Raw genomic sequence first — 12,697 nt, 5'->3', positions numbered from 1 at the left:
TTATTTATGTATCACACAAAAAACAGAAAAAACACCTTTTTTTGTACTATTAAAATAAAAGGGTTTTTGAGTTCTAGTCTATAAGCCTATTTAAGAACAATGAGGTTAGGGGAAACAAAATATTCCCAACATCCTTTATTTTCAGGTATTTTTTAATAATAATAAAAATAAAAGTATAAAAAAGCTTTAAATCTTCCCTTCTCTTTTTTACTTTTCCTCAATGCATTTTTTCCAATGTGTTAAAGAACAGTTAAAACTAATAATGCTTTAATTATTGATGCCTTTCATTCATTTGGTCTCCATTTGTTACAATAACAAAAGGGACAGAAACTGTCTTTGTCGCTGGGAGTGCATGTCATATGAAAGGGGCGGCTCTCACAGTGTGTGTGTAAATGCACAAAGCTCATATGGTTACAATAGGGAGCAAAGCAATGTTTGAACATGATCACTTTAAATCCATACATCACACACAACTATTTCCAGTGTTTCTTTGATTGTATGGTATGATGTGTAAACTCACATACAATATGTTACCAAGCTTATTGTCCTGTAATATCAATTGTTTTGCAGGTACTAAATAAAAAAAGCTAAGGCTATAATCAAATGAAACTCTAATATGGTGTTTAAAGTGGCTTTGTAGTCACAGAGAAAGAACACAAGAGGCATGAGCGGTCTTGTGCGTGTGCAATCATGTCAGGTGAGGGAGGGCAGGAAGTTTGGAGGTTTTAAGGAGCACAGAGGATCTTCACAGCAGCAGTCTCAGCCCAGCTTCATGGCACAAAACACTAGGAGGATTTACTGGCTCTGCGCAGAGGGACATGAAAGTCTCATCGCGGCTTTAGAGCCTCTCCACAAAGGAAACCCACAGCAAAGGCATTTTGCAGTCCCTTGCCAGCGATTGAATGGCACTACGGCACAACCCAGCCAGCGAGTCCACCTACGCCTGCCATCACCCCCAGCCAAGTCTTAAACACACCACACTGCCAGCCAGACAAATCTGCATCAGATCCCCTCCCCGCTAACTCCAGGATCCACGACTACCTTATTGGTTTGGTGTGTGCTGTCGCTGCCAACTTTGAGGCCTTCAGTGGAACAAAAAGAACTCTGAAAGCCCCTTATGGCTGCTGCTTGCTGAAATATCTTTGGTCGACAGTTGCTGAGGAGCTCCAGCCATTTGGAATTCCCAACTGATTTCAAGCTTATTTACAAAGATGTGGTGCTTCCCAGCTCTCCCTCTGGAGTACACAGACAGACAGCTTGTGGCAGAGGGCTGCTGAAGACAGGGAGGGAGGTCTGAGCTGTTTCTCTGCCTCATGTTCAGAGAGGACTACGGAGATCTACGTGGCAGGGGATTCCTCACAAAGAACAGCAGCAGACATGTACACGGGAAACCTGCTGTTTAAACATGGTTTGCTTTCAGTAAGACTCTGGCTATGAGGTGTTTAAGCTACGCTGACTGTTCTAGGTCAGAGCAGTCTAAAATAACTTTATATAATTCAAATGGTACAACAATGGTGCAAAAAACAAACAAACATAAATGTACACAACTTGAGTATAATGTACCGGGTTTGGTTTTTGTGTCTTAATATCGACCTGGTCTCATAGAACTATGTTATGTTACTATACCAAAAGTTTTACAAATTGATTGTTATGTGGTTTGTTGTACGTTTTGCAGCAGTTTCAATGAACCCTAGAGCCATTACAACTAGGGGTGTAAAAAATATTGTACCGTACGATACAACGGTCACTATACTATACCATATGCATCATACGATACATAAACAAACACATTATAGTATAATTAAAAACATTCAGCGCAACATTGAGAGCTGCGGAACAGTCTCCTCCCGCGAGAGGCGGCGCTGAGTGCTCACAGGAAAACTGAGCAACACACTTACAGTACATAGGCGAGAAGATCGATGGCAAACGGCAAGTAGATTTTACTGTAGTGGTACAGCTTGTCAAATTTGCCAAACAACGGTGTCATGTCCTGGTGTTACAGTACATCAAACATGTCATTTTATTTACACCGACATCACCGTGCAAAACGGTGGATTTGTAAAGCAGAAACAGCAGCAGTAAGTTTAACAGCCGCCTCTCCCAGCCGACACTGAGCGTGACATGCACAGCAAGACGGTCATAAGTTATGAGTCATAACTATCAAAAAACAGCTTATTCAAAAATAAAAAACAATATAAGAAACCCATGATTACATGAGACTCATAATTATCTGCTGTTGACTTCAAAATGTAAACAGCTTTTGAGAACAACTCTTGCGCACATGTTTTAAGCCGGTAAAGTTAATATGCAAAATTAAACAGTGGGAGGAGGGCGAACAAATGTACGTGTGCCGACCTATTTTTTCTTAAGCCGCTAAATAATATTGGATTATGTACATATAACGTGAAACCAGAGGTCAGGTTCCTCTTAAGTTTTTTTTCACCACTAAATAACATTGAAAGTGTTTTTTTCCCCCATACTACAGTCACTTCAGTTTGTTCACAGGGGGCTTTCTGACAACAAGGCATGATTTTCCATAAAGCTGCTTTAAAACTGTGTGTATCGTGAAAAGTGCTATACAAATATAGATGACTAGAGTGTAGACAAACGTATTTTCTCAAGAAAAACATGAAAATTGTCAATAATCAAACTTGTTACTTGTCAATGTCAGAAACTTTTGTGGCATTTATATTATGTTGAATCCTTGAATAAGTTTGAGCAAAACATTTGTTGGTGCTCTTATCATACTGTATCATATCGTGAGGCTATGCATCGTATCATTACATGCCTAACTACAACAACTACTTTTAGTTCCTTTAACACAAATCACGAGTAAAATAGCAGATCATAAATACAATGTTCCTCACACAATACTATCTTATGACATCAAAACACTTTGACTATAGTGCATGACTTTAACGTTTGCTTTACAAATTCAACTACATTTATAAGACTTTTCGGACATGATTCAGTTTTGCAGTAGCTCAACTGATGGATGTACTTGCGATGCAAAGTACCTGGTAACTTGGAGAGCGTGTGAATCGACACTTGATACGAAAGTCTCATAGACGCACCTCAAAATGACGTGGTTGCTTCAGCAGTTGTGTTTTCTTCTCAAGTTTGCTTTTTTATAACACTATTTGGTAATTTTAGGGACAAGGTTTAGGGTAGGGAGGGAGGTTTCATTGATTTTTAACTTGATAGAGCATGAACCTTCAAAGCCTCATCTGTTTGGGAGAAAATTCCACTCGCTTTTAGTGCCCCTTAGTGGATATTTCACTTCAGAACAGCCACGATAGATCTAACAAGCCACATAATATCATTTTGCAAAAGTTCGCCACAGTTAAATTTTTTTCATTAGATCAGGCTCCTTAATACTCTCATCGTAGTCCACCAGTCCACCTGGCATGCAAAGCAGAATGTTTGTGCAATAATTGGAATAAGAAAATGGGATTGTCTTGGTGAGACATGGTGCCATCTTATTTTGTTTACATTTGACCATGATGTATGATTGACCAGAACATTTTGTGGTCAGAGATGGGGAATTTTGTCCAAATTCCTCTGGAAAGCAACATAAAATACACAAGCCTCACATCAGAATATGTAAACTTCGCTACTATATAGTATGCCAAAAGCAGTAGGTCAATTGAGTAATATATCTTAATCCTCAGTATTCATAAAACAGTAGGTCGTGAGATACCAGCATGACTTACAGTACTACATCCAAGAAAATTGTACCTTGTGGTTAAATTGTAATAGTTTAACAAAACCAGAGTAGGTTATTTTCATGGTTGTTACTACATCATATACTGGGTCGTGGGACAATGCCACATTCCATATGAAGTATGTTCAGCAATGTAACAAAGCAAAGAACTGGGGTAACAAGACTAATTATAGGTGTACTCAGTCATTTTTTGAATTAATCATTTGACACGTGGCGTGAATGCAGCATTACTCAAATGCAGTAGTTTTAAGTTACTGATGCCAATATAGAAATTCACTATTCACAGTCAGCAAGGATTAATTTAATCCCTGAGTTAAAGTTTCCAATGAGAGGGCAGTTGCTGAGATTAAGTGTATTCAGCTGGTCATGTGATCTTAACATGGCAGCCCCCATGAGGGGACACCCTCTCTATGATTAAAAAGATTTTATAAGGTTACTGACATGATTGGAGTCTTTATCCCATGTGAGTGATTATGAATTTAATCATATGTTTTAAAAATGATTGTTAATTTTTTTTAGAAGTTAAACTTAAATGAGGGGAAAAATTACAGAGTGTACCTTTAAAGGAATATGCCGGGTTCAAAACAAGTTAAGCTCAATCAACAGCATTTGTGGCATAATATTGTACACCATAAAAATTTATTTTGACTTGCCCCTCCTTTTCTTTAAAAGAAGCAAAAATCTGGTTTACAGTGAGGCACTTACTATATAAGTCAATGGGGTCAATCAGTAAACGTTAAAATACTCACTGTTTCAAAAGTATAGCCACAAGACATAAACAATATATGTGTTAACATGATTTTAGTGTGATAAAATCACTTACTAACCTTTCCTGTGTAAAGTTATAGCCAATTTTACAACTTTGTTGCCATGACGATGTAATGTCAGCAAACACTAAAACCCTAAAATGATTGTAAAAATTATGATTTAAACAACTTTACAGCACAAATAATACATGAGTTTTAACAGAAGAATTAATGTAAGTGCTTTTATAAAATTATAAGCTTCACATTTCCGCCTTTAAACCCTCCAAAAATTGGCCCCATTCACTTCCATTGTAAGTGCCTCACTGTAACCTCGATTTTTGCTTTTTTTTTTTTTAAAGAAAAGGAGGGAAAATAAAATTTTTGTTTGTGCTAATCAACATTATGCCACAAATGCTGCTGGTTGAGCTTAACTTGTATTGAACCTGGAATATTTCTTTTAATGAGACACACCTGGAAACAAATCAACATGGGAACAGGAAACTAAAGACATGAAACAAGAATTTTCAAAATAAAATACATGGCACAAAATATAAGACACAAAGATACACCAAACACGTTACATTTAATGAGGAGATTCTAAAATATATTCAAATAAATGAGACCAATTTTCTTATCTGTAAGTTCCAACACAGGAAGTGAGAATGTCATTCTTTCCTGCTTTGTGTGGTGTTAGCATTCCCTAACACCGGTTACCTCTCAGAGCAGCAGCTCCCTGCACGCAATTCACTCAGATTAATCCTGACTGGAAAGAAATCAGACGCTCCCCAAAACTACGTACCTGACTTAGATTTGATAATCATGTCATTGATATTGTTGACAGGCTGGAGCGAGCAGCTTTTCCTCTCTGCATGAATAATGTGTTTCATATGGCCCCTAGAGAAACACACTTACACCACATACTGTATGTTGTATTTGCACAGGGGCCCATTCAAAAACACAATTTAAAAGAACGAAGGAAAAAAAAAAACAGATTCAACTAAACCTACAGTTAATAATAATAATTAAAAAAAAAATGAAAAAAGAAAAATATATATCACTGCCATTATCATGATCATCAAACTTTGTTTTGCAATATATTTCAGTCTTTTGCAAGCTGTTTTTAAGAATTGCAAGATGAAAGTAATATTAAACGTAAAGTAAAACAATATTAAACCTTAGGCCCCATTTCCACCTGGTATTAAGATGCATTTTGGGTGATCCGATCACATGTGGTAAGGTGAGACACATCGCTGTTTACACCTGGTCACTTAAATGCATCTCCTGTGACCACTTGTGTTCGGATTTGGATTCAGATATGAATATCAAGATGAAAGTTTAAAAATTACTTATATTGATATAATGAAATGTAATGGGCAGTAATGGGCAGCGATGGCGTCATTATAATATCTGCTTACTGAATTCCAATTGTTCTCCTTTCTTACATCTATTTGCATACTGAATTGTATTTTGTCTTTTCTTTTGAGCATCTATTTAATTATCTATAGCCACCTTTGCACTGCAAAGACTTTGTGGCATTGTGTGTTGATTCATATACACAATCAACAAGCGGTTAAGATGAAGCATTTCATTCATGTAGAACTAAAGTCTAAAACCTAAGCTTACCTAGAAATTTATCACTTCACTCTTGCTGCCTTACAAGCACTTGTATTTCCTTCAGGAATCGCAAACCTAGTCATTACTATTATTACAATTATAACAAATTAGTAGTAGTTTTGGTAGAAGAGATATGAACCACCAGTGATAAAGGAAAACAGAAATGCTCCTTGGAATGATATTTATGAGCACTTAATCTAAATCCCTCTCTCTGTGTGTGTGCTGTGTGCTGGCTGTTTTGCAGCTGTCCACTGCTATGTACTGGGCTGTGCTGGGTAGGGCGGTGCTAAAAGTGGGTGTAAGCCCTGCGCATACCCTTGCGGTGCTTACGGATGGCTCAGGGCCAGGAACACTGCTCCTCTCCCAGGCAGATAAAAGAAGCCCCACAAATCAGCAGAGGCCTCAGGAGTGATGGGCAGGCTGGCTGCTCATTGCGGGAATCAGGTGTAAATTCAGTCATTAGATTGCTTCCTGAAACAGCATGCATAAATAAAGGCAGGGCACGTGGAGGAGACACGGCGCATCCACGCTCTCTTTCTCGCACTGCTGCAGCCGTCAGGGCCAGCATGGGGCGGTGTGTAGGGGGTGGCTGCTCTCCACTGCTAAACTGATTCATCACTACATCTTTGCACTGACTCTGTCTTTCCTTGTCTCTTACTTTCCTTCTCTCTGTCTGTCTCACTCATTCAGTATCTCTCAATACCTTTGTTGTGTTTAATACACACAACCAGCATCTAGAAACAGATTTTTTATTTTTATTTTTTTTTTTTTTATGTACAGTATATTTAAATTTATTAGGGCAAGTGAATATATCCGGCCTTGTAACTGGTCACCAAGTTTTTTTTTTTTTTTCTCACAATTTTTCCACACTTTCATATCTTAAATCTTTATAATTATAAAAAATTTAGCAAAATGCTGTTTAAAAGGACATCCCAAGGACACCAACTACCCTAAAACAATATGACATAAGAAATTACGTATTAAATATATAAAAATAAAAATAAAAACATCTAGGAATAAATATATATGGATTTCTGATTACTTCATGTAATCAAATCTCAAATAAAATTAAATGCAAAGTGACACCTAAATAAAATTAACAATATTAAACCTTAGGCCCCATTTCCACCTGGTATTAAGATGCATTTTGGGTGATCCGATCATATGTGGTAAGGTGAGACACATCGCTGTTTACACCTGGTCACTTAAATGCATCTCCTGTGACCACATGTGTTCGGATTTGGAGGGGAGGGTCTCTGTTTCATGACGACATACATCAATCACTATGTCAGTGTGTTACTGCATGATATTAAAGCACAACAAAGTCAGGAAAGACAAAGAAAGTGTGAAAAAATGGTGCGCTGCTTCTCCCAGGTGCGGTTAAAATTTGATTTAAGCACAAACGCAACATGTCAAGCAGAATTATCCGTTGTTTTAGTGGATTACCTATATTAAAGGGAAAAAAAAGCAAGTGTTCATGCTTCCTTTCTGTGTTGATATCAGACAGACTAAAGAAGCTCTAGTGATTGTGTATGTATCCGCTTTTTATATTATCAGATCAGACGGTTAAAGCAGCTCGTAAACGGCAAAGTTTAAATTCTTGTTTTAGTGCAGTGGTTGATTGACAGGTGAGGGGCGGCGCTTCACTGCTGCTGGGACGCTTACAGGACGGATTAGCGTTTACACCTCAAATGCGATGTGGAAATGTGCTTTTGACCACATTCGTATGTGGTTTCTGTGATCTGATCACAAAACAATTTAGACCTCGATTTAGGGCTGACCACATGTGATTGGATCACCCTAAACACATCTTAATTCCAGGTGGAAACAGGGTCTTAAACGCATACCTCGGGTCTTTAGTGACCCAGGATAAATTAGCACTATACTCATACAAGTAAATATTATATCACGTTTATTTTCTGTGCATCAATGGTGAATTAGCAGTATCTCGTATCCGTGTACACATACATACTATACGTGCTATTTCTTACTTAAGGTGGCACTGTTGTTTCAGTGACTGACTTGATTTATATTTTACATTGATGTTTGATGAAAAAGCAACGTATAGCAAGTACAATACATGAACAGTATGATTTGGCTATTGTCATTTGGGTGTACTACTGAAATTATGTAAGTTGTCCATCTATTTAGACTCAATAAGTGCCTCAGAAAATACATTGTGTAGATTATGTGTTATGTGTAGCTCAATATGTCTTTGACAGCCAGTCAAATACAATTTCAGTGTGAAAGTAATGAATCCTGTTCTATATTTGTCCTGATTTGTTGCATTATCTCTCTGATATATGAAAAATAAAACATACAAATATATATTATAATATAATATAATATAATATAAAAATATTATTCTATTATTTTCTAATTGTCTTGGAAATATTTTGAAAATTTGCCACAATCTGGGCATTTTGTAGATCCATTTGTGATAGATAAACGTGTTGGGTCTCTAAAGACCTGAATATGTAAGAGTGTTTGGTTGAATTCCCATGCATTTAAGGGTTAAATTAAAATATCTCTTAAAATGACATTCTAAAGAAGCAGCAAGGGAAACAAGCATCACTTGAATGAATGTGCTTTAACTGTTTATGTTTGTATGACATCATCTACAGCTTTCTGTACACACTGTGCAATACCTGTGACATTGTAGGCCATTTCCCCCTCTGTATGTGTATGGATGACTCCAACCCCACTCTGATTGATGCGGTACTCCCGGATGATACCATTTGGTTTGGCCGGTGCAGCCCAGCTGATCCTCAGGGCCCCGGGCCCCAGCACGCTCACCACTGGAGCGCCAACACCCTCTGGCTCGCCCTGGACAGTCACTGCCACAACCTGCACACACACCAAAAAGAATTACAGAGCAATTTGCTCTAATGGAGGCTTGGATATCCTGCTCTAATAGAATGTCACTAGTGGTTTCAACTCTTGTCTTTAGGAGTGGCAGACTATTAGGAAAGGGCCACAAGAGGTGGTTAAGGTGTTTTTTTTCCAGCTACGTGTAGGCCGGCCAGGTGCTGGCCTGATGTGCTTGTGAGCTCGCAGAGTGTCCACAAAGATTAAATCAGGTCCCTCACTCCCACCAACAGAGCTGGCTGAGTAGGGTCTTACAGAGCAACAACAGGGTGCCCCGTGGTAATTGCTCCCCTTGTATTGGGCTGGACAATAATTGCAACTGTTTGGGCAATGCTTGCGGTGTACAAGTTAATCCTGATCCACTTAAGAACGATTGTGTGAGTGGAAGAAGAAAGGAGCAGTGGATCATTGGTGGCCAGCTGGTGTGCTGGGCAAGACACCAGAGGTGTGCTGAAATAAAAATGGCCCTAAAGCTGGTCTGAGAGGATCTTTTTACTTTGCCTCCAGCATGCTGGCTAATGCACAAAGCAGATTTGTGTGGCTATTGATAATCTTATTCTAAATTAGACAGAAATAGTGGAGACACAGGTTAATTTGCTGTTTCATCAGCTAAAGACACTGACAGCTATTACAGGTAGAACAACAATAATGGCAGGAAGTCAGCTGTTGTTCTGGTTTCATTAGATTGCTATTAGAAATAGACGTTTTTTAGTGCTAAACAATGCAAGTTCTTAGGTGAACACGCAAGTTACTGAGACCAAACTTCTCTCATGGTGTTCACGAATGCACAAAGGACGTCAAGATTTTCGCTGAAAAATGACTTACATTTCAGGTTGTTTCTCATCAAAAGTTACCATATACTTTCAGAAGACTTTTAATATGACGCACGAGCCACATGTACTACTTTTATGATACATTTGGGTCCTTTTTGTTAACTTTAAAGTGAGGCACTATCTTCTGCCATTGTATTGAAAAGAGAAGTGACTGCACAAGGATGAGTAAATTAAGACAGAATTATGTTTTAGGGGGTAACTATTATTTTAAAGGTGCACTAAGTATTTTTTCCACAAAAAAAAAAAGTACACCCAAAGAAATGAACAGTACTTTTGACATTTAAAATGACGTATACTCATGGAGCTAATGAACAGAAATTTACGAATTAAAATACTGTATCAAGACCACTGTTGTATCAATTGTTTGGGAAGTTGAATAAAAGGCAAAAAACAAAAAAATATCAACTTGTGCTACTTTGTTCACCTTTAAAGGTGATGTTTGCAATTTTCCGGTGTTAAAACACTTTATTCTGTCCCAGTTTAATGTGCAATCTGTTTGTTTGAGCATCCCGACCAGTTTGGTATAGCAACAATAGCTCAACCAATGGAGTAAGGGGGTGAGCAATCTTTTTGTTCGACCAATGGCAAACAGTATATTGAAGTATTCTGAAAACGTGCTTGAAAACAATCAATCATTTTGCAATTCTGTTCTGTGCCGCTAGTATACTGCCTACAAGTGGTAGAGCATCTCTATAAAACAAAATGATAATTTAGTCAGTGAAAAGGGACTAAATGTTAAGAACAGTCAAACACACACATATACATATCACACTCATATTTAGGGAACAGACTTACTTTTGAGCTATACGTGCAGCCGGCTGCAGTACAGGCTCTTAGCTGGTAAATATACTCTTGAAAAGGTCGGATCCCGCCTGCATCTGTGAAGCTGTGATCAGTGCCACGGTAACGCTCCTGTCCATCACGGAGGATAACATAGTAACTTATCTCACCTATCATAATACATAAACAAACACAGCGTCACAAACATGGCTTTGACACCAATTCTACTTGCAGTACAGTAGTGAAGCCGGTGGACTGACTTTCCTTCAAATCACAACAGATTGGGTGGCAAGTCATTTGATTAGAGCACAGAGTAAAACTTTAATGAGCAATCAGCATGTTTCTTTACATATTAAGTGGCACAGAAGTTCCCTAAAACGAAGCTTGTTATTCTCACTTAGTGTTTATGTGCATGTGAATTTCATTCTTCATAAATTATTCTGCCGAGCTATGCAGATTATGCTTAATAACAGTCAGGTCTTCAGAGGAGAGATGATAAAATAATCAGCTAGTTCCACACTGTCTGAGTCATATCATTACAGCCTAAAGAAAAAGTCTATCTTCCAGTTTGTTGGGGGAAATGTGACTAAATCTTCTGAGAGTCACGACTGCAGGCGTGAATTACCCAAACTGATTCACTCTGTGATTAATAATTTACATATCCAAACCATACTGAATAAACATATGAAAACATTCCCATGAGAGCAAAAAACTGTTACTAACTGAGGAATCTGGCAAAAATGATGTGCTCTGATTTGATCTTTGATGAAAAAAAAAAAAAAAAAAGAAATCAAAACTTTATAGTGCTATAATTTTTAAAAGTATGAAACTATAGAGCACTGATAGTTAATTCAAAATGCTTTCTGTCATTTTGACTGATAAATAAGGTATCTGGTCTATTATATTTCCCTACTTTATAAACATTCACAAAAAGTGAAAAAAGGGCAGAAAATAAAGTGAAAAAGTGAATAATAAAGTGAATTTTTTGACCGGTACAGAGACATGTGTGAGGATTTAGAGGGCGAAACAAGAGGTTCCAAGTATAGTCCAGAATAATAATTAATGGGGTACTGTTCATTAAATCAGGTGACTAGGCTGCAGTGACTGTTGTCTTTTATAACATTGTGAGAGCAGAATACAGAGAAAGGACCAAGAACCCATGACAGAGCTTTCTGAAGAGCTCTTGTCAAATAATGTATTGCCACATTAAAACTACCAAGTGTTACAATATTTTACTAAACAATTACATGGCAATTCGGAGTTCGTTATATACAATACAATAAACTTGTGACTTTTCATAACAAATGTGTTCATGACAGAATTAATAAATAGATTGAACTAATAAGTATCAGTTTTACTGAACTCACGCTTGTCAAATGTCCTTTACATTTTTATTAACTTCCTATGCAGCCTATGTTTTATGTAGTCCAGGGGTGCGTTTCCCATACAATGACATACTGTAACTCACTGTTTAACCACCACAGTATGATGCATCGTTTGAAAATTTAACTAGCTAGTCACAACTGTTTCCCGAAGCTGTAGTAACTATGTCTCACATCTATCATTCAAACCACGTTGGTTTGGCCAGTCGTCGTTAATGATGTTACGCAGGGGGTGGAGTAATAACTTCTGTGAATATCAAATTTTAAAAGTTCATTTACACGTACATGTAGTGGGGTTTCCCTCTACATCAGACTTTGGGGTTCACCGACGCACTTGAGCACATACGCATTTTTTAAAAACATATAAGTGCCACTTATGCATTAACGTTAACACATAAAAGCCATGTGTTCTCCAACAGAAACTGTGTATGATAAAGCGCTTTCTCTTAACAGTCTTTAATCTCTTAAACACTTCAGAACGCCGCTTTATGCAAAGTAAGCCGTTCCCTATCTGTCACTCACTCGATGTTGTGTCGATGTAGTGACACTAGGGGTCACTCTTGGGAGCCCGAGACACCTCTGGTCTTTGATAAAAGGCCAATGAAAATTGGTGAGTGGTATGTGCATGCCACTCCCCCAGACATAAGGGTATAAAAGGAGCTGGTATGCAACCACTCATTCAGATTTTCTCTTGGAGCCGAACGGTCATGCTCACTGAGCTGAATTCCCACGACTGTTCATTCACCTCTG

At 37.9% G+C, this 12,697-nt stretch overlaps 1 protein-coding gene across 1 annotated transcript in view; it reads right to left on the bottom strand.

Annotated features, from left to right (window-relative positions):
• ush2a (Usher syndrome 2A (autosomal recessive, mild)) overlaps positions 1 to 12,697 on the bottom strand; it is a 344,744-nt gene that overhangs the window by 49,892 nt on the left and 282,155 nt on the right. The window contains exons 53-54 of the mRNA XM_051723371.1: positions 10,581 to 10,735; positions 8,733 to 8,931 (exon numbers count right to left, since the gene is read on the bottom strand). Coding sequence (XP_051579331.1) covers positions 8,733 to 8,931; positions 10,581 to 10,735 — 354 coding nt within the window. The remainder of the gene's footprint in view (positions 1 to 8,732; positions 8,932 to 10,580; positions 10,736 to 12,697) is intronic.

The sequence above is a fragment of the Myxocyprinus asiaticus genome, chromosome 17 (genome assembly GCF_019703515.2).
Source record: "Myxocyprinus asiaticus isolate MX2 ecotype Aquarium Trade chromosome 17, UBuf_Myxa_2, whole genome shotgun sequence".
Taxonomy (NCBI): Eukaryota; Metazoa; Chordata; class Actinopteri; order Cypriniformes; family Catostomidae; genus Myxocyprinus; species Myxocyprinus asiaticus.
The sequence above is the reverse complement of the archived record's forward strand: the minus strand, read 5'-3'. Positions and strand labels throughout refer to the sequence as shown.